The sequence below is a fragment of the Dermatophagoides farinae genome, chromosome 3 (genome assembly GCF_024713945.1).
Source record: "Dermatophagoides farinae isolate YC_2012a chromosome 3, ASM2471394v1, whole genome shotgun sequence".
Lineage (NCBI taxonomy): Eukaryota > Metazoa > Arthropoda > Arachnida > Sarcoptiformes > Pyroglyphidae > Dermatophagoides > Dermatophagoides farinae.
In genome coordinates, this window is record NC_134679.1 from 1,698,938 (window position 1) to 1,724,962 (window position 26,025).

Below are 26,025 nucleotides of genomic sequence, written 5' to 3' on the forward strand. Positions count from 1 at the left end.
ACAAATTTTTTTTTTCTTCTTCTTCTTTCAATCTTGGATGAAATTCTTTTTTTTTCACCGAAAAAAAAATAAAATAAACGTATGATGATGATGACAAGTAAACGATTGAATGAAAACCTGGTCTTTTTAAGGAAAAAATATTATCACTTTTTTTCTATTAATAAAAAAAAAAAATTTTTTTTCCTGTGCATCAATTTTTTTTCCCTGTTTGTCAAATCATGCACATAGAGAGTGATGGTAGACATGATGTTGAGACACATTCATTCACATTCACACACACGAACACATTGATTGACTTGGTTGACCAAATTGAAATTTTTTTTTTTGTTGAAAAAAAAACTTTTTTTTTCAAACGAAAGATTCATTCATTCTATTCTACATAGATTTCTTTTTTTTCCCAAAAATAACGATAACTTGTACAATGCAAACAATTGAAGAGAGAGAGAGAAATTCTCTCGTTCAAAAATTCTCATTCACCACTACATGAAGAAATAGTTGTTGCATCCTGACTAAAAATGTTTGAATTTTATTTTTCCACTTATTCAATACTGCCACACGTAAAAAATATTATCATCACCATCACATATATAGAAGAGGGAATGTACAATGAAAGAATAAAATATTCTAGGTTAACAAAGTTGACAAATTCTCCATGGATTTCCATTTTTTTTTTAGTTTGTTTGTTTGTTTAATTTGTAAAAGAGAGAAAAAAAATTCATTTTGAATTTATTTATTCAAAATATATTTATACAAACATGGCAAATTGAATTCAAATTACATATAACAGAGAACATTACATTTTTTTTTTTTATTGACAAATTTCAAGGTTTCACACTAATGATGATGATCAGAATGTTCTTGATAAAAACGTAGACCACAATAGCCACATGTATGATTTCCTGGTTGATCTAAATTGATAAATACTTTTGGATGTCCTAATGGTCCACCACCACCATCACAAACTACTTTTCGTCCTTTTACAGCTGTTGGTGGTATTTCCGCAATCAGATCACGAGCAAAACGTGTATTCACCTTATGGTATAAATTGGAGAATCAGAAATTATTCATTATGTCAAGCACATGAATATGTGAATACCTTTTTCGATTTACCACCAATAAAACGTGACAGACGGTAGTCATTTTGTTCAAATTTCTATTTTAGATTAAAAATTGATCAGAATTGACAATGAGGAAATACAATTATGATACAAACCTGTCCGGTATGTGTTTCAACATCGACAAATTCATCGATTTTCTGTATATCAGCCTTTGATAATGGTTGAGTTTTGTTGGCTGAATGTTTATCCAATTGATGATCAGATGAAAGTGATCGAATAGGATTGATTTGTGTCATCAATCGTTGCCATATTTGTGGTTTTGAACAAAATTTATTCATAATTTGATTGGCCATTTCTGGAATATGAATCTGTTTCAAACATAAATACAATTTATTTATCAACACAAATCACAACAACAAGGTGAATTTAACAGAAAAAAATAACCTAGCGACTATTTCAACTCATAGCTGCTACATTTGGTTTTAATGGTTTAAAATTTTGTCACATGTTTTTTTTTCTGAAATTTTTCAATTTTGATTTTTTTTTGTTTAGAATTTAAATTACTCTGTAAGTTGATAATAATTAATTGATTAAAAAATGATTTATTTATGATTTCAAATTAACGATTTTTTAAAACCAGAAAACAATAATGCTTCGAAATTGTTTGAACATCATGACAAACTTGTGGCGAATTGCTCAACGAACAAATATTCAAACAACATTAATTAGACCGGAATTTCAATTACCGTTATCAATGGATAAATTTCCTATGCTTCAACAGCAACAAATACGAACATTTAAAGATAAAGATGTGCTAAAACTTCGTTGTTCAAAATGTTATTTCAAAAAAATCGATGATCGTTGGTGGGTTCTTTGTAATGAACATCCACGACATAAACAACGACAAAAATTGTCACGAATACAGCAACAAGATGAAATGATTGTCACACACATTACCCGTACCGGATCATATAAAAAGAAACATTATCAATATCTTTATCATGATATTTGATTGATTCGGGATTTGATTTCATTTTGTACAATTTGTCTAATTTCGTTATTTTTTTTTTTTGAAATAGCTGGAAAAACCCCCATAATTATTGTATTTTCATTTTCATTGTTCATGAAAACAAAAATAAATAAATTACCTGTTAGAAATACGTCCTAATAACAGATTATTTTGTGATCTTCCTCATTATTGCCTGTATATATGGCCAACAAAATGTAGGGGTGTCATTTCTTTCGTATTTTCAATAATCGATTTGTTTCAAAAAAAAAATTCAATCATTTAAATGAAATGAAATATCAATATATAAATGTTTAAATGTTTCAAAAAAAAAATTCAATCATTTAAATGAAATGAAATATCAATATATAAATGTTTAAATGCCTCAAGCCAAAATGATGATGGCAACAAGTTGTCATCCATAACACATGAAATGATTAATGGACAGCCATCATTATTATCATTGATATACAGGTGTATATTTCTTTCAACAATAACAACAACAACAACAAGAAAAATATATTTTTAGAAATGAAATGAAAATGGTGTTGGTGACAATGATGTTCAACTTTGACTTTGAATGGCAATCGAAAACAAAAAGAAATGAAAAAAAAAGAAAGAAAGAAAGAAAAAAAAGGACCTTGTATACGTATCAACCATATATATCAAACATCCAATAAAATCCAAATCACAACATGAACAGCATCAAGATCAGCCATTAATCATTTTCCCTCTTTGATGATGATGATGATGATGATGAACTTGTTATAGAATCGAATGATTTGGCGTTATTTTCATTTCATTTTTTTATTATTATTTTTTTTTCATTTCATTTTTCATTAAACAAAGCCTGTAGGGTATGAAAATTGAATATTTTTTTTTGTTTTCAATTTTTAAATTTTTAATAATCTGTCCGTTTATCATTTTGTTTGCAATTCATGAATTTAATCATTTCATTTTTCAATAACCAAATTCTTAAATATTATTTATGAATGATCAATGTGGATTTTGTTTTTGTAAAGAAAAAAAAATGACACGAAATCCAGGTAAATGTATGTTATTGTATCCCCCCCAAAAAAAAAACAATTAGAGGAAATAATTGAAACATTGAACTTCACGTGATATCCTTTGTGTGTATGTGTGTGTGTGAATGTAGCTGTAAATCAGATTCAATGAACATCGATCGAATGATCATTATAATATGATGATGATGATCATCATTATCATGAGAGTGTAAATTATTTTGTGTCACATACATTATATTTGTGTGACAGAATAACCTTGAATGAAAATATATTTAGATTGAATGTATTGATTGATAGATTGATTAATGAAGAATTCATTATGACGGAATTTAATTGAAGAAATTGATTAGAATTTTTTTTTTTTTGGAATTATAATCTTGAATAATCCCTTGTATTTCCTTAAATCGAATGTTTTTGTTTTGTTGTTGAAAAAAATCGATTCCAGAATTCGAATATTCTCTAATATCTAGAGTATAGATAAAAGATTTTGATTGAATTTGGTACTTTGAAATCGATCTGATTTTTTTCCGATCATTTAAAAATAATTGAATCCTAAATTAATCACTATAGATTTGTTTTGCTGTACGTGTGTGTGTGTGTATCGATGATGTTGTTTGAAAAATTCTGTGAAAAAGTTCCAAGAATAAAAACTATTAGAATGGAATTAAAAAAAAAAATTTCCATTAATTATTTTTTTTGTTATCAAAATTGTTTATGAAAATCTCCAAAATCATCACAAGACAATATATAACGTGTTTTTTTTCCCATTTTTTTCCATTTTATTGGATTCATTCCAATCGATTAGTCATCTTGTGTGTGTGTTAAAATAAACAACAAAAAAAAAAAAAAAAACACACACACACACATTTTTTCCGGGAAAACACGGATATGATGATAAACAAATGGAAACAAACAAACAAAAAAAAAATAAAATGATAAGATAAGATTTGACCTACTAGAGATCATCATCTAATAAATTGGTTATTTCCTAATATGAAAATATTCTAATGGATATGCTGATTTAATCGATTGAATTATTATTCATGTACAGGTTTTTTTCCATTGAAAAACACAACACTTTTATCATTGGAATAATAATTATAAATTTTTTTTCTGGTTAGTAACAACAACGGTGTATAGATTGAATTCATGATAATGAAAATCGAATGATTCCAAATTGATAATTCTCATGATTAATTAATTTGTTTGTGTGTGTGTGTGTGTGTGTGTGTGACTGTGATATAATCTTGATTATATATACACATGCAACCCGAAAACATTTCACTGCCAAACATCATAACAAAAATCAAGTGTTTTTCCAATGTCATACGATTTTTAATCATGATGATGATGAAGATGATGATTATCATCCAATCTTAAAGGATTATTGTCAGATTGTCAGATAAAAAATTGAAATTTGAATTTTGTTGTTTGTTTCTTATTTAGTTTTGGTTTTTTTTTGTTTTAGTATTGCGAATATCTTATGTTTTCAATAATGTTGTTTTCTTTTCTTTTCTTTTCTTTTTTTTCTTAGGAATTGATGACATCACTAATCAACAGCACTATTATTGATAATTATTATTCGACGTCATTCATTTTTATCATAAAAATCGATGATGATGATGTTGTTGTTGTTGTATTGATAATCGTTAGTAATTCACACTTTTGTTGTTGGTAATAATCCAAAGTTTTTAGTTCATGTACATGTATTTGCCTAAATTCAATTTGTATACAAAATCAAAGTCAAAATCAGTATGTACTTTACGAATATTTTGCATTCAAATTTGATTCAAACGTACATTCTTCGTTAGTTACTTTGAAGCAATCTTCTACTGTACTAATCCAGAACGAAAACAAAACATCAAGAACATTACAAGCACACAAATTTGTTGATTACAGACAAATTGATAAATTGGGCACAAGTGTACCTTGATTAAATACGGAATAACACATCATGAATGTTACAAAGAAAATCATCGATTGATCAATAATTTATAGCAAACAATATATCAGTTGTGATCAGAGAATTTCCAGTGGAAAAAAATGGTTGAATACCAATGGTTAATCATAGATGTAGAATTAAAGATCAATCAAAAAAAAAAAATCACTGGCATTAAAAATCATTAATCAATGATTCATATAATCATGGCGTAATAATAATTTGAAACTTTGAAAAAGAAAATTTGATTTCAGTAACAAATAAAAATTGATTGGATTTTACTTCGATCTCATTCATTATACTGTTTTTAAATATTTAATAAAAATGGTTCAAATAAGATAGCAAAAAAAACTGTCAACAAAATTGTCAAATGATAAATACAGACACACAGACAGATCATTGATGATAAAGATAATAATGTTGAAGAATTTTTTCCATTTATATCTCACTACTGTATATGTCTATCATATTGAATGATCTCATTCATTAATAATTTGGTCCAAACTTATTATATTCTTCTTATGTTTGCTATATATATATATGTTCAAATTCAAGGCTGAATATTGATCACAATTTCATTACATCATGTCCACACATTTTGATCCAAATATTTAATTTTTTTTGTTTGTTTGTTTGTTTGTTCACACACAGTTTCCAATTCGATTCAGGCATCAATAGCCAAAAATTGGAATTGGATATTTGTTGTTTAATCATTTCCAGTTTGGGTTTTTTTTGTTTCATTTTCAATCATTGTTGCTGTTTTTATTTTGTTCACGCTATTCGTGTCTGGTCAGTTTCAATTTCGTATTTTTTTTTTGTTTCGGTTCAAATTGTACTTTTTTTTCTCTCCAAAAATCATCATCACATTATTATAATGATTATGGGTATAAGTAAGTCAGATTCCGCATCATAATCATTCAAGTCGAATGAGAAAATAAAAAACAAAACAAACAAACAAAACTCAAAATAGATAATAACCAAGTTTAATTTCAAAGAATTTTGAAGTAACTAAAACTAATTGACGTTTTTTTTGATGATGATGATGATGATGATCCATGATCATCATTGGGTCAACACTATGATTAGAGATTCTTATTGATTCAAAGAATAATTTTTTTTTAGCTTCTTACGATAATTCTTTGAGTATAGTGAAAAATAAAACATTTAGTAACATTTAATCTTTATAATCATAGCCATCATAATATCTTCCATTGCCACTGCCATAATAATGATTCATTAATCGTTAATCGATTCTATCATCCATTTGGGAATTCTCCATTTAATATGACCATGATGGGTACACACACACACATAGAATCTATTGCAGTTATAACCATAGAATAGAAATTGAAAAGTAACTATCAAATTCCTATTTCCAATAAAGCATATGATTGGATCGTCATATCATAGAAAAAAAACGAACCAAAGTCAGAATAATCAATGTTTTTTTTCAATTTCATTGCATATGAATTTATGTTTAGCATATGATGATGATCACTGGATGATTGGAAATTGCATCAGCCAGTTTAGCTGCATAAATTTTTGTTTTGTTTTTGAATTCATAATAAAATGTTGATGATTGATTGATTGATAATCATATCATCAAGACATTTATTTAGTAATCATCAACAACAACAATATATATCTGTTTGTTTTACAGACAACACTCTTTGCATCCGGATTGAGGACAAAAAAAAAATTTCCATTCATCGAAATGGCAATAGAAAATTTTTTAAAAATCATAAAATTAGTAATTTGATTCAAAATGGATACGTAAATATCCTGTGTTTTTTTTGGTGCTTGCTAATAATCCTGTATTCATCATCATTCATTTCTTGTGCTAATCATAGGTTGTTATTGTAAAATTGCTCAAAGATCAAAGGCAACGTGGTTGGTTGGTTGATTGGTAGGTGCATGTAAAAGGGAGAAGAACGTTCATTCGAAAAATGTGATTGCTATCTTGAACTGCAAAAAAAAAAAATTATCATCCACCGTCATCATCATCATCATCATAATCATTGCCGATAATGATGATGATGATGATGACGGTGGCAGTGTGTATGGTTGTTTCACGTTTCGTTTTTTAATCGTCCAAAATATATACATAAAAGTATGAAATGAATATGATGGCTAGACGACGACGACGACGATATACGGCTGATGCAATCAATTCATTTAGGTTGTATCATCATCATCATTCTATGGTTGTAGTAATAACTGATTGATTGCAACTAATCAAAAAAAAATCAATTGGAGAATTTCGATATGAACCGAACAAGCAAACAGTGATTACACTTGTTTTTGTATACATACAAAATGAATAAGATAGAAAAAAAAGACGGTCAACAGAAAAAAAAACATATTGCATCCATTATATATATATTGGTTTATTGGCCATTGATTGTGACATTGAATCACAAAAAAATTGCAATACATTCAACTTTTAAAGTTGCACATTGTGGAAATTTTTTTTTTTTTTTTGTTTTCATTTTATAGCCATATATAATTCTTTATTATTAATTTTTTTCTCCATTTTAAATCAACTATCGATTAGCTATATAGCCTCTGGTTGACAGAAGAAACAAAGTCGTTGACATTGAAAAAAAAAATTGATTCCAATTGAATTTTTTTTTTTTTTTTTTTTGGAAATTATAATAGAACCTTGTCACATTGATCAGGTGATCTGGTGGAGGGTTCGTTGACTTTACAATACAAAAAATGGATTTTTGGTGGTCATCAGAGAAAAAAAAACATTCGGTCAAAATATAATAATAATAATAATAAAATAAGACAATAAATGGAAATCGAAAATTTCATAAAAGTCAAATCAAATGCAATTTTTTTTTTTGGTTGTAATTGTCAATAAAAATTATGTTTTTGTCCTGGTTTGTTTTTTTTTGTTCTTCTTTTTTTCTTTTGATTATTATTATTAATTCGGGTCATTCGGGATTTTTTTTTCAATATATGGCCGCCGATAATGACATTGATGATAACTGCAGCTGCTACCGCTGTTGTTGTTGTTGTTGTTTTTGTCATTCAATTGATAATAAAAATTAAAATACAGTCATAAAAGCAATGAATGAATGAATGAATGGAATGAATGTCCCAAGAGATGGTTGAATGTTTTGTTTTCAATAAACATTTCTACGAAAACAAAATCATATTGAATGGAATTCAAATGGAATTCCAGTCATATTTGTTTTTTTTTTGTCCATTGGAAAAACAAATGAAAATAAAAAAATAAATTTTCACTAAAAAGATAAAAGATGATGGAGAATAAATTTCCATGAATGAACAATACATTTTGAAAGGATTTCTTTCTATACTTTTTTTTTTTTTTTTTGTTTATCTCTAGGAATTCAGGCCAAAATAAAACAAAATTTTGAATAGAAAAGCCAACCATGCATAGAAAATGGTAATGGCGGTCATTCTTTTCAATTATGAAATGAAAAGTCAAAAATTTTTTGAAAGAAGCATAGTATCAACATCATCACTTATAAATGATAAACTATATGAATCATGCAGTGATCATTTGATTTTGTGTAAAAAAAGGTCAATTTAACCGCGAAAAGTTCATCAACAAATTTTGTTTACTGAAAAAAGAAAAATTTCATTTTTCTTTTTTTTTTCATTCGAGGAAACATTCCATTTTTTAGATATCCAGATCCATCATTTATCATCATTTAGATGGAATCAAAATCATCAGATGACCATAATTCCGGCGGAATCTCCATATCGAACAAACAAACACACACACACACACAAAAAAAACACATATTGAATATCAAAAACAACAACAACCTCAGGCTATTCGAGAACCTGATTGTTTGATAAGATTTCCGTCTAGGAAAAGTGTTGGATGTTCAATAGAATTTTATATTTTAATATTTAAAATTATTCTGATGCAATTACTAGATATTGTACATGAAATATTCACGTGAAAAAAACGTACCATATTACAATAATTTACCCCAATATAAATGATAAATTTTCTCTTTTATCTCTCTCTCTCTCTATGCATTGACAATTTTTGCATTTTATCGACGTCATTCATTACAAATGTCATATACAACACACATATTCATATCAGATCAGATCAGATCAGATTTAATATTATAATTCTCTCATTTTCTCTCTCTCTCTCTCTTTTTCTATCCATGTAGTGGTGTTTTCATCATGAAACAAAGTGTAGTTTTAGTTAGTTTAAATTAAAATTGAATATATCAAAAACAGACAAAATAGTTCAAGAACAAGAGAGACTCTCTACTACAAGTGTGTGTGTGTGTGTGTCGGATGTATACAGCCCTCTTTTATGAAATGAAATGAACACACTAGTAGTTGACTCCTCATTTTATCTCATTGTCAATGGTGGCAGCGACCGCAACAAGGTTTTCCGTTGATTGGTTATAAAAACTCGCGTAGATAGTAAATTTTGAATCATTCAAGAATCATCAAGCAATCAAAGATTTCAGAAATTTTTGAAACCTTTTGCTTTTGTGCCTGTCTGTCTGCCTGTCTGCCTGTGTGTGTGTGTGCGTTTGGATGTGTGCAGCTGTTGTCCATTTCAATTTAGAATCGTATATCCGGAATCGCTGTTGTTGTTGTTGTTTTTTTTTAAATCGCTGATTATATTACGCTGAATTTGCTGAATCAATATTCCAATATTGGAAAGAAGAAAATTTTTATGCATCATCAAATAGTAAAAAGAAGAAAAATATCCAATTTTTCGATGTATTTATCGATATCATCATTATCATTATTATCAACCAATCATATTACTATTTCAACAAAACGAACATCATTGACGTTAATACAGCAATTAATAATATTGTTAATATTAATAACTATAACTATAATAATAATAACTACTGATCAAACATAATCGTTTGGTTTTCGTTTTCGTTTTTTTTTCATTCGCACATATATAATTATTATATAACAATATATTGTCCACAACAACGGGAAAAAAAAGAAGATATTCAAGAAGATAACATTCTCTTACAAAATTACGGAAATTCGTTCCTTGACTATTGTGGCTATCAAAAAAAATTGTAAGTCCTCTTCTTGTATTATGTATCTTTTATTATTGAAGAAAATTTTCTTAGCCAAAGAAAAAAAAATCCATATTGTGTGTTTGTGATAATTGTTGAGTTGAATTATTCTGAATTCTGAATTCTGTCTGTCTGATGCTGATGATGATATATTACCTAATGGCCTATATTTTTTTTTTTTTTGGCAAAATAAACAAGTAGCCTGAAAGCAATTTTCGATCCAAAATAAATCCTCATATATTAGTTAGAATGTTAAATGTCGCGACAATGGCGACGACAACAACGACGACGTCGACGACGTGACATTCGACATGTTATCAATATCGATTATATTGATGTCATTAACATGTATATGTAATGTTGTATGTTTAAAAATTGGTTTATAACAATAATTTAAACATCGACCGGAAATCATAGATTTAATGTATGTTTAACGATAGTTGTTTGTTTGTTTGTTTGTGTTTTTTTCTGTTTATCATCAATATTATTTTCACGTTTTCAAGTACATTTTTATTGCCATTTATCGACCAAATATCGATCCATATTCATTTATATATGGATGAATATAAATAACGAATGAAATCGATTCTTTATTCAAATTTCATTCAAAATGATTTAATTCAAATAGGTATTGGTTTTTTTCCAACATTGGAAAAAAAAGAGAAAAGTGAACAAAATTCAATCGTCAATTTTTTTTTGTTTGTTTCTGTTCGATGTAGATGTTGATAGATGTTGGTGTGTTGGATCAATGATAATCAATCACATCACATCATCATCATCATCATTATATTAATTCAAAAATACCAAATTGAAAAAGCCTCGACAACAGTAGATGTGTTTTTTTTCAAAATGAACAGAAAAAATTGTTGTATATCATATCATTTTTTTTTCTATTTGTTCACTGTTATAATTAGTGAACAAATAGAAATGAAAATGGCGTGATTTTTCTTCTGTTGTGTTCTGTAGTCCACATACACAATGACGACCATAAAACAAAAATTGAAAATAAAAAAATTTTTTCAACATATATTTGGTTTATTATTTGTCAATTATTTCTAGTATCAAAGAGCGAGATGCACGCGTTTTTTCAGTCTATTCAATATTTGGTATTTTTCTCCGTTCATGGTTTGATGATCGATGCAAAATCCAACAAAACAATTTGATATATTTCTATTTATTTCATCAATCTTTTTCAAAAAATCTTTTTTTTTTTCGTTGATCAACAATATCATTGATCACCATCAATGATATTGCTTACAAATCATCATCATGATCATCATTATTGATTTTGATATCTAATTGCCCTTGCAATTGAACAACAACAACAACAACAACGACAACGACGACGACAACGAATCATTGGGATTATTCAACAAACAAACATATTCAACAACATGTCATTGATTGTGGTTAGATTTTCTCAGTGAAAACGACAAATAATAATATAAACATGACATTTTCATCTCATTTTCATTCAATTCTCTCTCTTTTTCTTTTGCTAGATAAACACATTGATGATGAAAACTTTTATATATGTGTTTTGGGTGTTAGGTGCAATTTAATCAAATTTCACAAATCATAAACACTATTCATGGTTAGGGTGGAGGTTTCTTTTTTTTCTGATGGTGGTGGTGGTGGTGGTGCTGGTGGTTGAAATATAATTTTCAAATTAAAATAAATAAATAAGGATATATTAGATTTTTGTTTTTTTTTTCGTCAAATGAAAGTAAAATTAGTTAAAGATGTCAATTTCTAAATGTGGCAGTTGACAAGAATTTATTATATATTCGTATATTCCTGTTGTTCCAGTTTAAATTATTGGTTTTTTTTCTGTATTGTTCACGATTCTTTTGCTATTCATGTATGCATGTTATTCATTTCATTTCATTTTATTCCATCAATTGAAATCTTGGATCACGTTTTACATTATAATGTTCAGGCATTTGCATAGTTGATGTTGATTTACTCAATTCTTTTGCAAACGATGTATAGATATGTGACTAGTATATATGTGGGGTATGAAAAAGAAAAAAAAATCGTTACTGATCAATTTGAATTTGCATATATATATCGAATAATAATAATAATAAACCTTTTCCAGATTATTTTTCATCTCTTCCAATTCATGATGAAGATTTAGACAACGTTTCTGTGATTGTCCCAATTGTTCATTAACATCTTGATATTGTCGTTGTGATGCTTGCAATTCAAGCGATATATCCTATATAAAAATTTTAAAATGAAAATCCTATGATGATCAATCGGTTTTTCTTTTTTATTTTTCTTTTCTTTTTTTGCACTTACCGAAACTTGTTTCGCTTGTTTACGTAATTGTTTTTGCAAATCATTCAACTGACGATCTTGATCTTCAATAGTAATCATTAGATCGGTTACTTCACGATCCGTTTTACCCTTCAACACTGCCTGTTCTTGTTTGATTTTATTAGCCGATTCATTTAGATCCAAACGTACTAGTTCAACTTCTTTCAATAATTCATTGCTGTTTTCGAGAAAGAAAGAAAGAAAGAAAGTGAAAACAAATCAACTTAGTGTATTTTGAGCTATATTTGGGTTTTCTTCATATAGAATTGTTATTTGGTCAAAAAAAAGCATCAACAAACAACGACGACAACAACAACAACAACAACAACAAAAACAACAACAAAATCATAATCTCTTCATTGGAAAGACATCGCAATAATAATAATAATAACTGGTAATGAACTCATTTTCATTGGAAAAAAACAAGAGAGATATAAAAATTTCCATGAAGAATGAATTTGGATTTTAAGTTTTGGGCTGAATTTTGTTAGCATAGAGATTAAAATTCCATATATGAAGATTATGTTTTGAATTTGATTTTTTTTTCATTGATAATGATGTCAATTTTTTTTTCTTCAGAATCCAGAAAAAAAACAAAATTTTTGACTCAATTATCAATAATCATAATTCATGGATGATTTTTTTTTTTTTTTTGAAAAATCATAAATGAAATTTGACTTTTTGCCAAGTTTTTTTTGGGGGGGAATCACAAAATATTTCGACTCAAATTCTGGCCTAGAAATAACGAATGAGTATAATTGTTTTTTTTCTCATTTTTGACAGAATTGATGATGAAAAAAAATGATTGCAATGACAGCAATGAATGATAGAGAGAGTGAAAAAAGATCTAAGAAAAATTACATAACACATAAATAAAATGAGTAGAGAAAACATACTGCCGATTGATAGTACCGTTACTAATACAGAATGACTGATTCTGTTGCTAAAGAATTTATTTTTTTTTTTTGCTATTCTAAAATTTCATTAAATTTTCATGTTGTTAGAAATAGAGAAAAAAAATCAACTAACAAACTATTCTATATTCTCCGTCTTCATTCATTGATGATGTTAAAAACAACAGTCGACCTCGATGATGATGATGATGATGCGAAAAAATGAAATAAACATTACCATCATCATCATATTCTTCGTTGTCGTTTTATTTTTGGAATCACATTTCCGAGCAAAACAAATATGAAGAAGTGGAGAAATTTTTTTTTTCAAAAGAATTATTCATCTTAGAATTCTTGGCTAAATTATTGAATTTTTCTGGTTTTTTTTCGTTTTAATTTTATTCAGTTAGTTTCATAGCAATAATATTTTTTTTTATCTGCTGTCATCAATAGTAGTTGTATCGGTTTCGTTTTTTTTCTGTCGTTTCATTTGGTCCAATCTTGAATGGTTTATAATCATCATCATCTTATAGAAACACACACACACACACATAGAGAAAAATTGATTTATATGAGACCAGAGAGAGAGAGATAGAGAAAATAGTGTGACAGTTTAATTGAGCACGAGAATTTCATATTTTTTGAAAATAATATTTGTATGTGACAAGAATTTGCGTTTCAATTTGTAAATTGTATCTGTTTTTTTTTTGGATCTGAATTATAGAATGATTTGGTTGATTAATCAATAGCTTAGCTTTCATGTTATCACTTAATTCGTAATCGTTGATGAACAGGAAATTTGTTGAAAAATTCATAATTTTTTTGTTGTAATTGTTGTTGTTGTCGTCGTGTAAGAAAGCGGAAGCTATTTTCTGTTTTGAAATTCAAAAATCAACAGAAAAAAAATTTGAAAATTTTAAACAAGCATCATTGCTTTGAATAGCTGTGCAGGATAAAGATCATTTTGAACTTTTCGCAATGAATTTTTATACCATCGTTCCATCCAGAATGAATCACGTGGTTTACCAACATCATCGTTTAATGTTGACATTTCATATGATGATTGTCGTGTATAATAAGCTGATTCCGGTCGTCTTGACATTGATCGTCGTGATGCGGATCGTCGTAGACGGCTATCTTCTAGCTCTGAATTCAAACGATCCAATTGACGTGATGAATAATATGAATCGAATGATGGCGATGATGCCAATGCAGCTGAATGTGCACGTCGTTCACTACCTTCAAGATAACTATTAACACGTTCTGTTGACAATGTTCGTGTTAATTCATTCGATAATGAATCATTTGCTGCCTGTGTACGTAAATTTCTTGCCACTGATTCACCCATCAATTGACTATCGGCAAAAGTTGATAATCCTAAATCAGGTCGATCACGACGAAAACTAGTACGAGCCAATGCTTCATTATATTTACGTTCAATTTCATCAACTGCATCCGAATACAATGAATTTCCATAACGATAATTATCGTTATAGATACTTGTATATGGTCGTTTCCAAACTTTTGGAGCAAATTTTGGTGCCATTTAAAACAATACACAATTTGATGATGAAATTATCAATGACAAAAAGAACGTACACTGAAATTTTAAATTTAAATTCTATATATCTAAACTTGACAACAACGGCAACAACAACAACAACAACAACAAGAAAAACTTTAACAAGGTTGTTTTTGAATGCTTCTCTTCGACGACGATTATTAAGATGAATTGTGTAGTCAAAAATGGTCGATACGATTTTTTTTTCTGCTATGAATTCTAGTATTTCTACGGAAATAAAATCAACACTTCATTATTAAGCATCTACACGCACAAACAAACAAAATTTTCACATAACAAAATGACGATAAATTTTGCTTTTACTTTTATTACTTGCTACCCACTAGATTATTATCACAACACAAACACACACACACACACACACACACGTTATATTATAGTGAATGAGAGAAGAAAAAAAAGTGAAAAAAAATTCAGCCAGAATATTAAAGTCAAGTGATTATAATGAATGACGTCTAAAACGACAAAAGAGTGAAAAGCAAATTCATTTTACTTTGAAAATCAAGACAAAACGGAAAAATATCACCTTGAGAATAAGAATATTTATATACATATATATTTCCCGAACGATTCTTCTGTTTTGTTTGCGGTTTTGTTTTGTTTCGTTGTTCTTGGCTTTGAACATCGGGCGTTTTATTTTCAACAACAACAACAACAACAACGATAGCATCAGAAATAAAGAATCACACGACGCTGTTTAAAGTTTTTTTTTTTGACTGACGTCAAATATACTATGCTTCTACACTACACAACAACTGACATTAATTCTGTGTGTGTGTGGGTGTGAATGTTTGTTTTCTTGTGCAATAATAAAATAATCAAGTTATCTGGATTATCCTCTTAAGAAGAAAAAAAAGGGTTAGTAAGAAGATTCATCACCAATCATCATCATTATTATTATGGTTGTTCAATTTTTTTTTCTCTTTGTTAATTTTACGGATGTAAGCATAAAACCAACGAAAAAATCGCCATAGTCATATATTGGAATTTGTACTTGTTGGCAGACAAACAGACATTCAATTGATCAATGGATGCTTAGTTTAGCAGAAATTATGATTTATCTTTCTTTCGTCATGTTTAGATTAGAACATAATGCAATGCACCACAATACGCACAATGACAATTGATGATATGAATTGAGATTCAATTAACTTGAATGTTTGTTGACATTAATCAACAAAAAGACTGACTTACTGACAGAATCGATCTGATGATAAACATCACACATATAATCAAAAAACACAAACTTCAAAGTATTATAAGAATATCTATCCAAATTCGGAAGTGATGATATTTATGTCGGTGATATATTATTGTACGTGTGTGTGTGTGTGTGAAAGTGATTCTCTATTGTTTTGTTGTTTTTTTTGTGTTGAAGAATTGATGACTCTATTTTAATCACATAATAATAATCTAGATTCTAGATTCTAGATTGCCGATGATGATGATGATGATGTTTGCGTATTTTTCTTTGTTTATGACATTTTATTTTGACAAGCAAAAAAAAAAAAAAAAAAAAAACAAACGAACCTTGAAGAATAGCAATAGTTATATCACATACACACACACACACATATTTATATGTGTGTCATTCATATATGTATGTATGTGTGTGATTCGGTAAATTCTATAAAGTCAAAAAGTCGAATCATCCTTTTTGTTTCATTGTTTTTGTCATGTGTATAAGATGATAAGATTTGTTCGTTTCAATTGAACAAACATCATACAACAAATCAAAGGGCATTGTGAAGAAAAAAAAACGATTCAGAAATTTTTCATTATTTTTTTTGCCGAAAAAAAAGGATCAATAAATGACAAACATTTCAGCCGGAAATTACATCATCAACATCATATAGGATCATCAGTGTTTTCCAGCATTTTCGTATTTTTTTTTTTTTTTTTTTTTTTGATATTAGAAAAAAAACATATTTGCCTGATTTGAAATTTTGTTTGTTTGTTTGTTTGTTTGAAAACATAATAATCTATACAAGATCAAATCAAATATTTACAAATTGGCACTTATTTTTTTTGTTTCTTCTTTGATTTTGTTTTGTTTTTGTTTCTTATCATTATAAATGACTTGACTGGTCTGGCTGTTGTTCAAAAAAAAAAATTTTTTTTTTTCAATTTCAAATATATATATATATGTTATCGATCAATCGATTGATCGATCAATGATTTGGAGAATAATCATCGATCATAGTCCTATATATCTTAATCATAATCACTTGTGATGATCATTGCTCAATTTCATCATTATTGATAATATGGTTCGATGTAATTCGAGGTCTGCGAATGAGAGAGAGAGAAAAAAAAATGAAATGTTTATGGGGTATATAAATGTGGATTTTTTGGACAAAATTTTCATTCATTCAAATCGACAAATACTTCAAACACACACACACACACACACGAGCACAAAAAGTGAACAAATAAAAAAAAAGACTAATAATCAACTTTGTTTTCTCTTTTACAATCTCCAATGCCAATTTAGATCTGAACAAAAAAAAAAAAATTTTCATCATCTTTATCATCAAATTTTTTCTTTTCAATTATCAAATCTCGAAAAAAAATCAACAATTTCACATCCACCATAATAATAAAAAATGCTTGAATTAATACAATCATTAATGAATACGGTGACTACCGGTGTATCACCACCACCACCATCATCATCTTCATCATCATCATCATCATCATCATCTGATGTTTGGAGTCTTGCCAAATCAAGCATATGGCCATTGGATCAAACAAAATCAGCAATCAAATCAAAACAATCATCGAATGATGAAAAATATTCAAATCTACCTGAATATACATTAGCTCAAGTATCAGAACATTGGCAAACAAATGATTGTTGGGTAGTCGTTGAAGATCTTGTTTATGATATAACTGAATTTTTAGATGAACATCCCGGTGGACAATATATAGTTATGGAACATGCTGGACGTGATGCTACATTAGTATTTCGTGGTAGTCGTCATAGTCAAGATGCATATGATATGCTTGATAAATATCTTATTGGAATACTAATTGAGGTAAATTAATCATTTGATGATATTATTTTTTTTTTGTATTTGAAATTTTTTTATTAATTAAAACATTTTTTTTATGATTCACAATAGAATGAACGTGTTTATTGGAGCCGTAGCCGTTCGAATACGAATGATAGTAACAGTAGTAGTATATATGGAAGTTCACCACAACCTTCAAAAGGTTTATAGCCCATAAAAACGATGGACGAATAATAAATTATTTGTATTCACTATACAACAATCGTGCTATTATTATTATCATTCAGGTTCGAATTAAAAAAAATCATCAAACATCATCATGTCAAATATTCAACATTATCATTTTTTTCATTTTTCTGTATTTAATAAACACACACACACATACACATTTAATTCAAATCAAACATGAAAAAGAATTATTGTCATTATTATCATTCAAGTTTTTTTTCATTGAAAAAAATAAGAATATTCCATAAATTCCTATATTTTAATCTCATTGTGTGTCGTAAATTTATTTTCAAAATTCAGAAAAAAAGACAGTTAATGAACCATGTAAAAAAAATAATAATAACGCCAGAATGAAAATATTTTGAAATAAAAAAAAACTCGAAAACATTATCAATTCAATGTGATGATGTTTTCTTTTCTTTAAATGGTTAAATTATTCAGAAATTGTAAACGACAAATGATCGATTTTTATTACAAATACACATTCACATTCATCATTATTTTCTCTCTATTTACAAGTAAAATATTTTATGACACAAAACAGATTGTCTTGTGTTTGGTGAATCTGAATCCAAAAAAAAAAAAAAAGAATACCACCGTTAAAAGAGAATAAAATATTGATGAATATTCCGGATACAGAAATAAAATTCATTCAAAATTGGAGAATTTTTTTTTCAATAATTTATTCAAGAGATTCATTGAATTGATGAACCAGACATATTCTTTTTTTTCATTCTTCTATTCATTTGAATCAAAACATTTTATCCATTAGAATGAATGGAAAAATGTTATCTAATTTTTTTTTCTACCATTCATTCACTGTGTCATTCAAAATGACAATATAAACAGATTCTATCAAATTTTTTTTTTGTTAGAATCTTGGCATTAAAGATAACCTTTTTTAACGAAAACTATTTTTAGAATTTTTTTTCTATTATTATTATCGACTAAATGGATCATCATCAGATACATATATAACAATAGTAAATTTTCTGTACATTATTTACTGGAAAACAATTTTTTTTTAATTTTACAACCATTTCAGAAAACAAATACAGTATTGAAATGACACAATAACACATTCACACTTCCTTTCTGCCTTCTTTTTGTTTGGTCGGTATGCAAAAAAAATGTATTTTCACAGTTCAGGTAAAAATTCTAGTGAAGAAACAAAAAATATTTTTATCAGGACAATAGTGAATAAAATACAGAAAAAAAATTGTCTTGGGAAATCATTTTCCATTCTTATTATTATTTCTGTATATGGAAAAAAACAATGAATTTTTCTTTTTAAAAAAAAAAAAAAAAAATTCACCAACGACCTTGGTGATTTTTTATTTGACTTATCTTAGTTTTGTTGTTCGGATATTTTTTTCACCAACGGAAATTGTTGCTGTTGCTGCTGCTGTTGTTGTTGTTGTTTATTTAGATCATGTCGTACAATGAATCCACCACCCAATGAATTATAGAATTGTTGATGATCTTGGCCAAAATCCGGTGGTGAACGTATTGGTCCATGATCCATTTGTTGATATTGTTGTTGTTGTTGTTGTCGTTTCATACTAATATTATCTTCATTCGATTTAAATGATTGTATTGATTCAGATGTTGTGGAACCAAATTCCGTGATACCATGTATATCACTATGACGTATTGATGTACGTACAATATTTGGATTAAACATTGCCAATTTTTTACTATAAACCGTTGTATCCATTGTATTGAGTGTTTTACCTTGATTATTTTTATATCTGTTTTTTCGATGTGGTGATGATGTATCTTTCCTTGGAACATATAATACTATATGAAATGAAATGGATTTAATTATTGATTAATTCATTCGATTGATTAATTATAAACTTACAATAGATTGAAAAGAAAATAAATATCGACAACATAATGACGAAACCAATCCATACAATAAATGTTAATGATGATTGATTTTGTTTTGTTTCCCAAACATTTATATTCATGGATGGATATGTTCCTAAACCACCGATATGTACAAATGTTTCATTGTGATCTGAATCACAGTTCTTTGTACCATTGATTGTTAGATGACAATTTTGATCAAAATATTCATCATGATCATCATCATTTTGACCAAAAGCCATTGTTATCATCATGATCATCATCATTATGGAGAAATTTCTCACAAAATTTGGTCTTTGTTTGTTCATGAATTCGTTACAAATTCGAATATCGAATCTATTGATCAAATTGATTCGATTTTAAGCTATTTCAATACAACAACAATCAACAATTACTAAAACCAAAAATGGATAAATCAATTTTTTTGTTTGTTTGTTTGGAATTTCAATTTTCATTCATCCGAATTTTATTAATAATTCCAATCGTGTACGTTCTATTTTATTGTTGATCAAAAAAAAAAAAAATTGTAAACAGAATATTTTTGTTCTTTCTTAACCCGATAAAAATATAAGAAAAAATTCACAGTGGAAAGTTGAAGAATTTCATTGAAAACATCATCGTCTACAACCAATATTGATAATCATTAGGCTATTTCGACAAACAAAAACAAACAACAAAAAAAACCAGAAGAAATATTGAATCAAAACATAAATAAAACGATACATTAACAATGCACAACAGTAGCGCCGTGTTTTGCAATTTAATTAGATTGTTGTGCTAAGAGAATCAGTCAAGAATTGAATTTTCAAGAAAAAATTTTTTCTCACCATATATCACGATTCCATTCGAGATATATGCGAATGAAATGATGATATCGACTGTTCATTGTTTTTTTCTTTCAATTCAATTGTATACAATGCAGGCACTTTATTTATTTATTTACTGTAAAATATGAATGGTTTCGTTATAAATAAAATAAATGTACAACATAATAATAGAATATTATCATTATCAATGGAATCGGTGACAATAGTGAACAAGTGAACTTATCACTAGCATTATGATGATGATGGTTCATAATTAATTTATTGTTTTCTTCATTATTCTCAAGTGAACAATCAACATCATCATCATCATCATCATCATAATGATTCTTATTATTGCCATAATTATGTTCTATATTCATATTTTGTTCATGTTTAGCCATCAATAGAAATTCTTGTAACATTTTGGTAGAATTATTATTGTTGTTATTGTTGTTCAAAAAATCGTTGTCGAATAAAGTTTGCATTTCACCATTTGAATATGACATTAAATTTGGCCAAATATCAAAATGTTCACAGAATCCGGTCGATATTGGTTGTGCCGGCAATCCACGTCTAAATTGAATTAAAAAAAAAAAAAATAATCACAGAATACGGTAATTGCATTTGACAAATTGGATAAACATTTTGTTTGCAAAAAAAAAAAAAAAAAATGAAAACCTACGCTAACATACGGCAACGATGACCATCCAAACGATGATGAACAATAACATCATCATCATAATTAGAATTGTCATTCATATGACTCCAAAGTCTTTCTGCCATAGCTGAAGCTCTTGGCCTAAATTATGAATAAATTAAATCAAATAGAAAAAAAAATTAAATTTAAATTGATTGATCATTTTATTGTTGTTGACATTGTGTAATTCGTAGTATATTCGACCTACCAAGTTCTGGACATAAAATTTGTTTGATCAATATATTCACCCCAAATACAGGCTTCACCACCGATTACATATTTTTGTTTTTGTTGTTCATCAAATCCATCGAAATCATGTGGATCACAATCATAGATTTGTTTCCAATCTTGTCCATATTGTATTAGATTCAGGAAATAACATGACGATAAAATGACCGTATGATTGAAACGTAATAATTTTTGTACATGAAATTGCCAATCACGTGGATCATCATCCAATAATCGGTGATCTTTCCACACCTGTACAATAGTTCCAGCCGGAATTGGAATATCTTTATCGAATGGATCTTGCCATATGATTGGTTTTGATTTCAATTTTGTAGTTATGTTAATCATACGTTCCAGATGATATTGTTCAAGTTTTTCAAATGAATGCATTCGATTTGCGCCCATAAATTGTCGAATATTCGGATCATTTGACCAACATTCATAAGAAACATCGTCCATACCTAATCAATAATAATCGATTAATAATTAATCAAATCCTAATACATCTTAAATTGATAATAACAAACAAACCTAAATGTATTCGATTCGATGGAAATAAATGATGCATTTCATTGAGAATTTGTTCCAAAATTTCATATGTTAATTCACAACTTGGATTGATGATGTTTGAGTGAATTTTTTGGCTACTACTGGGATTATTTAATGTTTCCATTGCAGCAGCAGCTGCTGCTGTTGCTACCGGGATATTATTACATCCGGACATTATTGCTTCATCAGGGGGGAAAAAAACATTGACGTTATTATTAATGCTGATAATATTAAGTTGATGTCAAAAACAGAGTGACCATTTAGTTTTTAATGGTTTTACTAAATTTTTAACAAATCAGCCATTTGCAAAAAAAAAAGAAAAAAATATGTATCTAAACGCATTAATTAACAACATCATCATTATTTAAAAAATTATCAAAATGGACACAAAAAAAAACTTTGGTGTATAGTTTCAAATTAACCAAGTATCAATATTGTGCACATTTTTTTCTGTAAAAAAAATTTTTCTAAACTTTTTCATTCACTACTACAGGGATAATATTATACACTGACCATTATATTGTAACTTTGTCACATTTAAAACATTAACGTTAATTATTATTATTATTATTTTACCCGGAAAAACTTTTGCTAATGAATGACCATGTGCTGGTGTATTTAATTCGACAATCACTTGTATACCACGTATTCTTGCCTGTTTGATTATATTCTGTATATCATGTTTAGTATATACATGTCGATTGCTATATGATGCCTGAAAAAAAAGAGAATCAAACCAAAAAAAAAAAAAAAATTTACGACATCATTATTCAATCACGGTATGGGATGTCAAATTATTAAATGCAAACACACATACTAAACACACAATACATACCAAACGTGAAATATTTGGAAACAAATCGCTTTTAAATGGAAATGATTGATCATCATTGATATGCCAATGTAGAATATTCAATTTATTATATGCCATTGCATCCTTATTCATAGTAGATGATATTAATTATCGGATTAGTATGTAATTATGTTGTCAAGATTCATAATTATTACCAGATTCTGTAATATTATCCATAATGGAAGATAATGTCTTGCCGTATCAATCATTATTGAACGATAACGAAATCTTGGCCTATCCCAAACTTGAACCACATCAATTACGATCATACAATTCTGTTTATCCATATAGAATAATTGACTAAATGTTTCCAATGCTCGAATCATGCCCCATATTGTTTTCGATGCGATTCGACATTTTCCATTTTCAGCTTCAACTTTAATCTCATAACTTTCATCATGATTTGTTGATGATGCATTGGTGGTGGTGATGGTATCATCGACAAATTCAGGATATTGATCACAATCAATTCGATCGATATGGATTTCAATTTTATTTAAAAATTTTCTATCATCATTCATCATCATCATTGTTTCTGTTTGACAATTTCGATCATTATTCACAACATATTTATTATGTTCAATCATATTATTGATCAAATAACGATATTTATTCAGATTATAATCAATGATATCACATTTCTGTAATTGTTTTGTATTTTTTTCATCATCATTATTCAATTCAAAATTAATCGGTAATCGAATACGATATGGTTGATGATTTTTATCAATCAGATAACGTTCCGGTTCTGGCCATAATAAAGGTCCGGATAATGTTGGCTCCTTATTTACAAACATGTATAACGAAAATGATAAAAATAAATCTGATCAGATTTGAAATTCTCAAAGATTATCATATATAATCATCATACCAATAATGGATATTTTGGATTAACTGAAACAAGATGACATTTTATTGTCGGTAGTAATAATAATAATAATAATAACATCGTTATCATTACCATCACATTGTAATTGTAATGGTAATGTCCATTGTCGTCATCGTCGTTATCGTTGTCGTTACCGTTGTTCATTTCCATTCTTTGTATAATAAATTTTCAAATTGAATAAATTTATTACTGAAAAAACATTCTACATTTAAATAAAAAAAACGTTTATATATATGACAGAGATTAAAATTTGGACACACACATACACACACACACAATAAAATTGTAGAATAACCGGAAGAACAATTGGTGAATTTGGAATTTCGGTTATATAATAATAATGGAATTTTGTTTGCCAGGCGAATAATAAAAAAAAAGAGAATAGGCCCACTATTTGTGTTTTGGTTGGTTTTTTTTTATTATTAAGTCTGTTGTTTTCTATTCACACACACAGAGAGGGAGAGACACATTTTCCATTTCAAACTTTGTTTAGATTTTTTTTCATTCACTTGATCCATTGATGGTTTGTTTGGGTTGTTTGAAGAAAAAAAACACACATGCACACGCACACACAAAAAAAACAAACATTCGATATCTTTTCTTTTTTTTTCTTTTTTTTTTGTTGAGTGCTAATTACTTTTGTGGCCGCTTTGTGGCTGTGAAATTTTGTTACAAAACATCAAACACTTAACAGGAAAAAAAAATTTAATGCACACAAGAATTTTTCCGATTATTGGAAAATTTTTTCTATCAAATGATCAAAAAAAAAATTCCAATCATCAATCGGGTCAATCACTGATGTTGTATGTGTGTATTGAAATTGATGAATGATGATTTGTTGGAATCCATGGAATTTTTTTTTTGGTTATTCTTTCATTCATGGAAATTTGCCAATTGCAGATATATTAGTAGTGTGGATATATTGTATAGTATAATAGTCCATCGAATTGAATGACCATGATCATGGGTGCTTGTTAGCATCAACAATAAAAAAAACAGCACTTGATTGAAATAATAGAAAAACCAATGTAAGAGAGTGAACAATTCATATAACCTGTTGTTTGTTGTTGTTGTTGTGGTCTAATGATTATCCTCCTCGTCATCATCATAATCATCATCATCATAATCATTATTCATGCATCGTTAACTATTGGCCTTCCCTTTCTTTCTCTTTATTACAAATGTTTATGTGCTGGTCAGTCTGATTTTTTTTCCTTTATTGAATTAGAAATAATATAATAATGAACATCCAACATGATGTAACATTACATTCACTCAAATCATATCAATCACAATTCAAGGTTTTAATCGATACGAAGCTCCACAGAGAAGCATCATGAACGATATTGATTCTCTCTCTCTCTCGGCTATTCTAACAGAATCATATATATGAATTTTAATTTTCTTTATATTTCATTTTGTCGTTGCAATTCAATTCAGATGACGTTTTGTTCATTTTCTAAATTGTTTTTTTTTCACTTCTGTCTGTCTGTCTGTTTTAGGATTACTTATGTTCATCATATGATGATGATGATGATGATGACAATTTTTTTTTTAGTTGAAATCTAAATTTCAATTTTTTTTTCTACTTTTAAATCTTGAACAACATATCATTATTTTTTTTCCCCGAAAACAAACAAAATCATTGCCAACTTTTTTTCATTTTGTTTTCGTTTTGTTTTCACAATCAAACTTTGTGGTCAATTCTTTCTTGTTTCTTATCAAAACAACAACGACAACAACAAATAGTTTTGACAATGAAATCGATCGATTGTTTTCGAATGCTAATGGCAATGCGTTTTATATCGATCATCATCATTAACGATCGATATAATATAATAATTATGTTTTTTCAAATGAATGTGTTTTGTTTTTTTATTAATTTAAACAAACAAACAGAACACAAATTATAGGATTGAAAACAAGCCTTGTTAATTCAATTCATTCATTCATTCATTCATTCATCGTTAATTTGTCACGAAAAAATTTGTTTCTCTTTTTTATCATCCATTG

At 27.9% G+C, this 26,025-nt stretch overlaps 6 protein-coding genes across 10 annotated transcripts; 2 read left to right on the forward strand and 4 right to left on the reverse strand.

Moving 5' to 3' along the window:
* Nucleotides 1-714: 714 nt before the first annotated feature.
* On the reverse strand, nt 715-1,482 carry ND-13A (NADH dehydrogenase (ubiquinone) 13 kDa A subunit). Its single transcript, XM_047062141.2, has 3 exons — nt 1,214-1,482; nt 1,097-1,153; nt 715-1,032 (listed from the first exon to the last, which is right to left on the reverse strand). Exons 1-3 carry the CDS (start codon nt 1,409-1,411, stop codon nt 835-837), a joined length of 453 nt encoding a protein of 150 aa, XP_046918097.1. The 5' UTR covers nt 1,412-1,482; the 3' UTR covers nt 715-834.
* Nucleotides 1,483-1,537: 55 nt separating this feature from the next.
* On the forward strand, nt 1,538-2,218 carry mRpL36 (mitochondrial ribosomal protein L36). The gene is made up of 2 exons (XM_047062143.2): nt 1,538-1,625; nt 1,699-2,218. Exon 2 carries the CDS (start codon nt 1,708-1,710, stop codon nt 2,068-2,070), a length of 363 nt encoding a protein of 120 aa, XP_046918099.2. The 5' UTR covers nt 1,538-1,625; nt 1,699-1,707; the 3' UTR covers nt 2,071-2,218.
* Nucleotides 2,219-9,465: 7,247 nt separating this feature from the next.
* On the forward strand, nt 9,466-18,537 carry LOC124498394 (cytochrome b5). 3 transcript variants are annotated; one of them, XM_075729734.1, is made up of 3 exons: nt 9,466-10,079; nt 17,371-17,914; nt 18,002-18,465. In XM_075729734.1, the coding sequence occupies exons 2-3, from the start codon at nt 17,483-17,485 to the stop codon at nt 18,098-18,100; spliced, it is 531 nt and encodes a 176-aa protein (XP_075585849.1). In that variant the 5' UTR covers nt 9,466-10,079; nt 17,371-17,482; the 3' UTR covers nt 18,101-18,465. The 3 variants fall into 3 exon arrangements, with proteins under 3 accessions (XP_075585849.1, XP_075585850.1, XP_046918092.2); XM_075729735.1 differs by lacking the exon at nt 9,466-10,079 and adding an exon at nt 17,034-17,163 and having other exon boundaries at nt 18,002-18,466; XM_047062136.2 differs by lacking the exon at nt 9,466-10,079 and having other exon boundaries at nt 17,198-17,914; nt 18,002-18,537.
* LOC124498393 (uncharacterized) lies at nt 11,618-15,391 on the reverse strand. The gene is made up of 5 exons (XM_075729733.1): nt 15,180-15,391; nt 14,287-15,083; nt 12,384-12,579; nt 12,172-12,300; nt 11,618-12,079 (listed from the first exon to the last, which is right to left on the reverse strand). The coding sequence occupies exons 2-5, from the start codon at nt 14,838-14,840 to the stop codon at nt 11,969-11,971; spliced, it is 990 nt and encodes a 329-aa protein (XP_075585848.1). The 5' UTR covers nt 14,841-15,083; nt 15,180-15,391; the 3' UTR covers nt 11,618-11,968.
* A 923-nt stretch (nt 18,538-19,460) lies between the features above and the next one.
* Nucleotides 19,461-20,431, reverse strand: LOC124498216 (uncharacterized). The gene is made up of 2 exons (XM_047061940.2): nt 19,983-20,431; nt 19,461-19,918 (listed from the first exon to the last, which is right to left on the reverse strand). The coding sequence occupies exons 1-2, from the start codon at nt 20,296-20,298 to the stop codon at nt 19,467-19,469; spliced, it is 768 nt and encodes a 255-aa protein (XP_046917896.2). The 5' UTR covers nt 20,299-20,431; the 3' UTR covers nt 19,461-19,466.
* Nucleotides 20,432-20,878: 447 nt separating this feature from the next.
* LOC124498524 (beta-hexosaminidase subunit beta) lies at nt 20,879-25,124 on the reverse strand. 3 transcript variants are annotated; one of them, XM_047062289.2, is made up of 9 exons: nt 24,289-25,124; nt 23,995-24,214; nt 23,279-23,905; nt 23,106-23,207; nt 22,847-22,985; nt 22,253-22,450; nt 21,702-22,182; nt 21,479-21,595; nt 20,879-21,369 (listed from the first exon to the last, which is right to left on the reverse strand). In XM_047062289.2, the coding sequence occupies exons 2-9, from the start codon at nt 24,160-24,162 to the stop codon at nt 20,955-20,957; spliced, it is 2,247 nt and encodes a 748-aa protein (XP_046918245.2). In that variant the 5' UTR covers nt 24,163-24,214; nt 24,289-25,124; the 3' UTR covers nt 20,879-20,954. The 3 variants fall into 3 exon arrangements, with proteins under 3 accessions (XP_046918245.2, XP_075585853.1, XP_075585852.1); XM_075729738.1 differs by having other exon boundaries at nt 24,285-25,124; XM_075729737.1 differs by having other exon boundaries at nt 24,279-25,124.
* Between the last annotated feature and the right edge of the window lie 901 nt (nt 25,125-26,025).

Bases quoted from the DNA above. Each gene is read 5' to 3' on its own strand.
- ND-13A (XM_047062141.2), bottom strand. From the start codon at position 1,411: ATGGCCAATCAAATTATGAATAAATTTTGTTCAAAACCACAAATATGG. The intron at 1,154-1,213 runs GTTTGTATCATA...AATCTAAAATAG, and splicing joins TTGAAACACATACCGGACAG to AAATTTGAACAAAATGACTA. The intron at 1,033-1,096 runs GTATTCACATAT...TTATACCATAAG, and splicing joins TTGGTGGTAAATCGAAAAAG to GTGAATACACGTTTTGCTCG.
- mRpL36 (XM_047062143.2), top strand. From the start codon at position 1,708: ATGCTTCGAAATTGTTTGAACATCATGACAAACTTGTGGCGAATTGCT.
- LOC124498393 (XM_075729733.1), bottom strand. From the start codon at position 14,840: ATGGCACCAAAATTTGCTCCAAAAGTTTGGAAACGACCATATACAAGT. The intron at 12,580-14,286 runs GTATAAAAATTC...TCTCGAAAACAG, and splicing joins TCATTCTGGATGGAACGATG to CAATGAATTATTGAAAGAAG. The intron at 12,301-12,383 runs GTAAGTGCAAAA...ATTTTTATATAG, and splicing joins AACAAGCGAAACAAGTTTCG to GATATATCGCTTGAATTGCA.
- LOC124498394 (XM_075729734.1), top strand. From the start codon at position 17,483: ATGCTTGAATTAATACAATCATTAATGAATACGGTGACTACCGGTGTA. The intron at 17,915-18,001 runs GTAAATTAATCA...GATTCACAATAG, and splicing joins TTATTGGAATACTAATTGAG to AATGAACGTGTTTATTGGAG.
- LOC124498216 (XM_047061940.2), bottom strand. From the start codon at position 20,298: ATGAACAAACAAAGACCAAATTTTGTGAGAAATTTCTCCATAATGATG. The intron at 19,919-19,982 runs GTAAGTTTATAA...CATTTCATATAG, and splicing joins TATTTTCTTTTCAATCTATT to TATTATATGTTCCAAGGAAA.
- LOC124498524 (XM_047062289.2), bottom strand. From the start codon at position 24,162: ATGGAAATGAACAACGGTAACGACAACGATAACGACGATGACGACAAT. The intron at 23,208-23,278 runs GTAATAATTATG...ACTATGAATAAG, and splicing joins GGATAATATTACAGAATCTG to GATGCAATGGCATATAATAA. The intron at 22,986-23,105 runs GTATGTATTGTG...CTTTTTTTTCAG, and splicing joins TTCCAAATATTTCACGTTTG to GCATCATATAGCAATCGACA.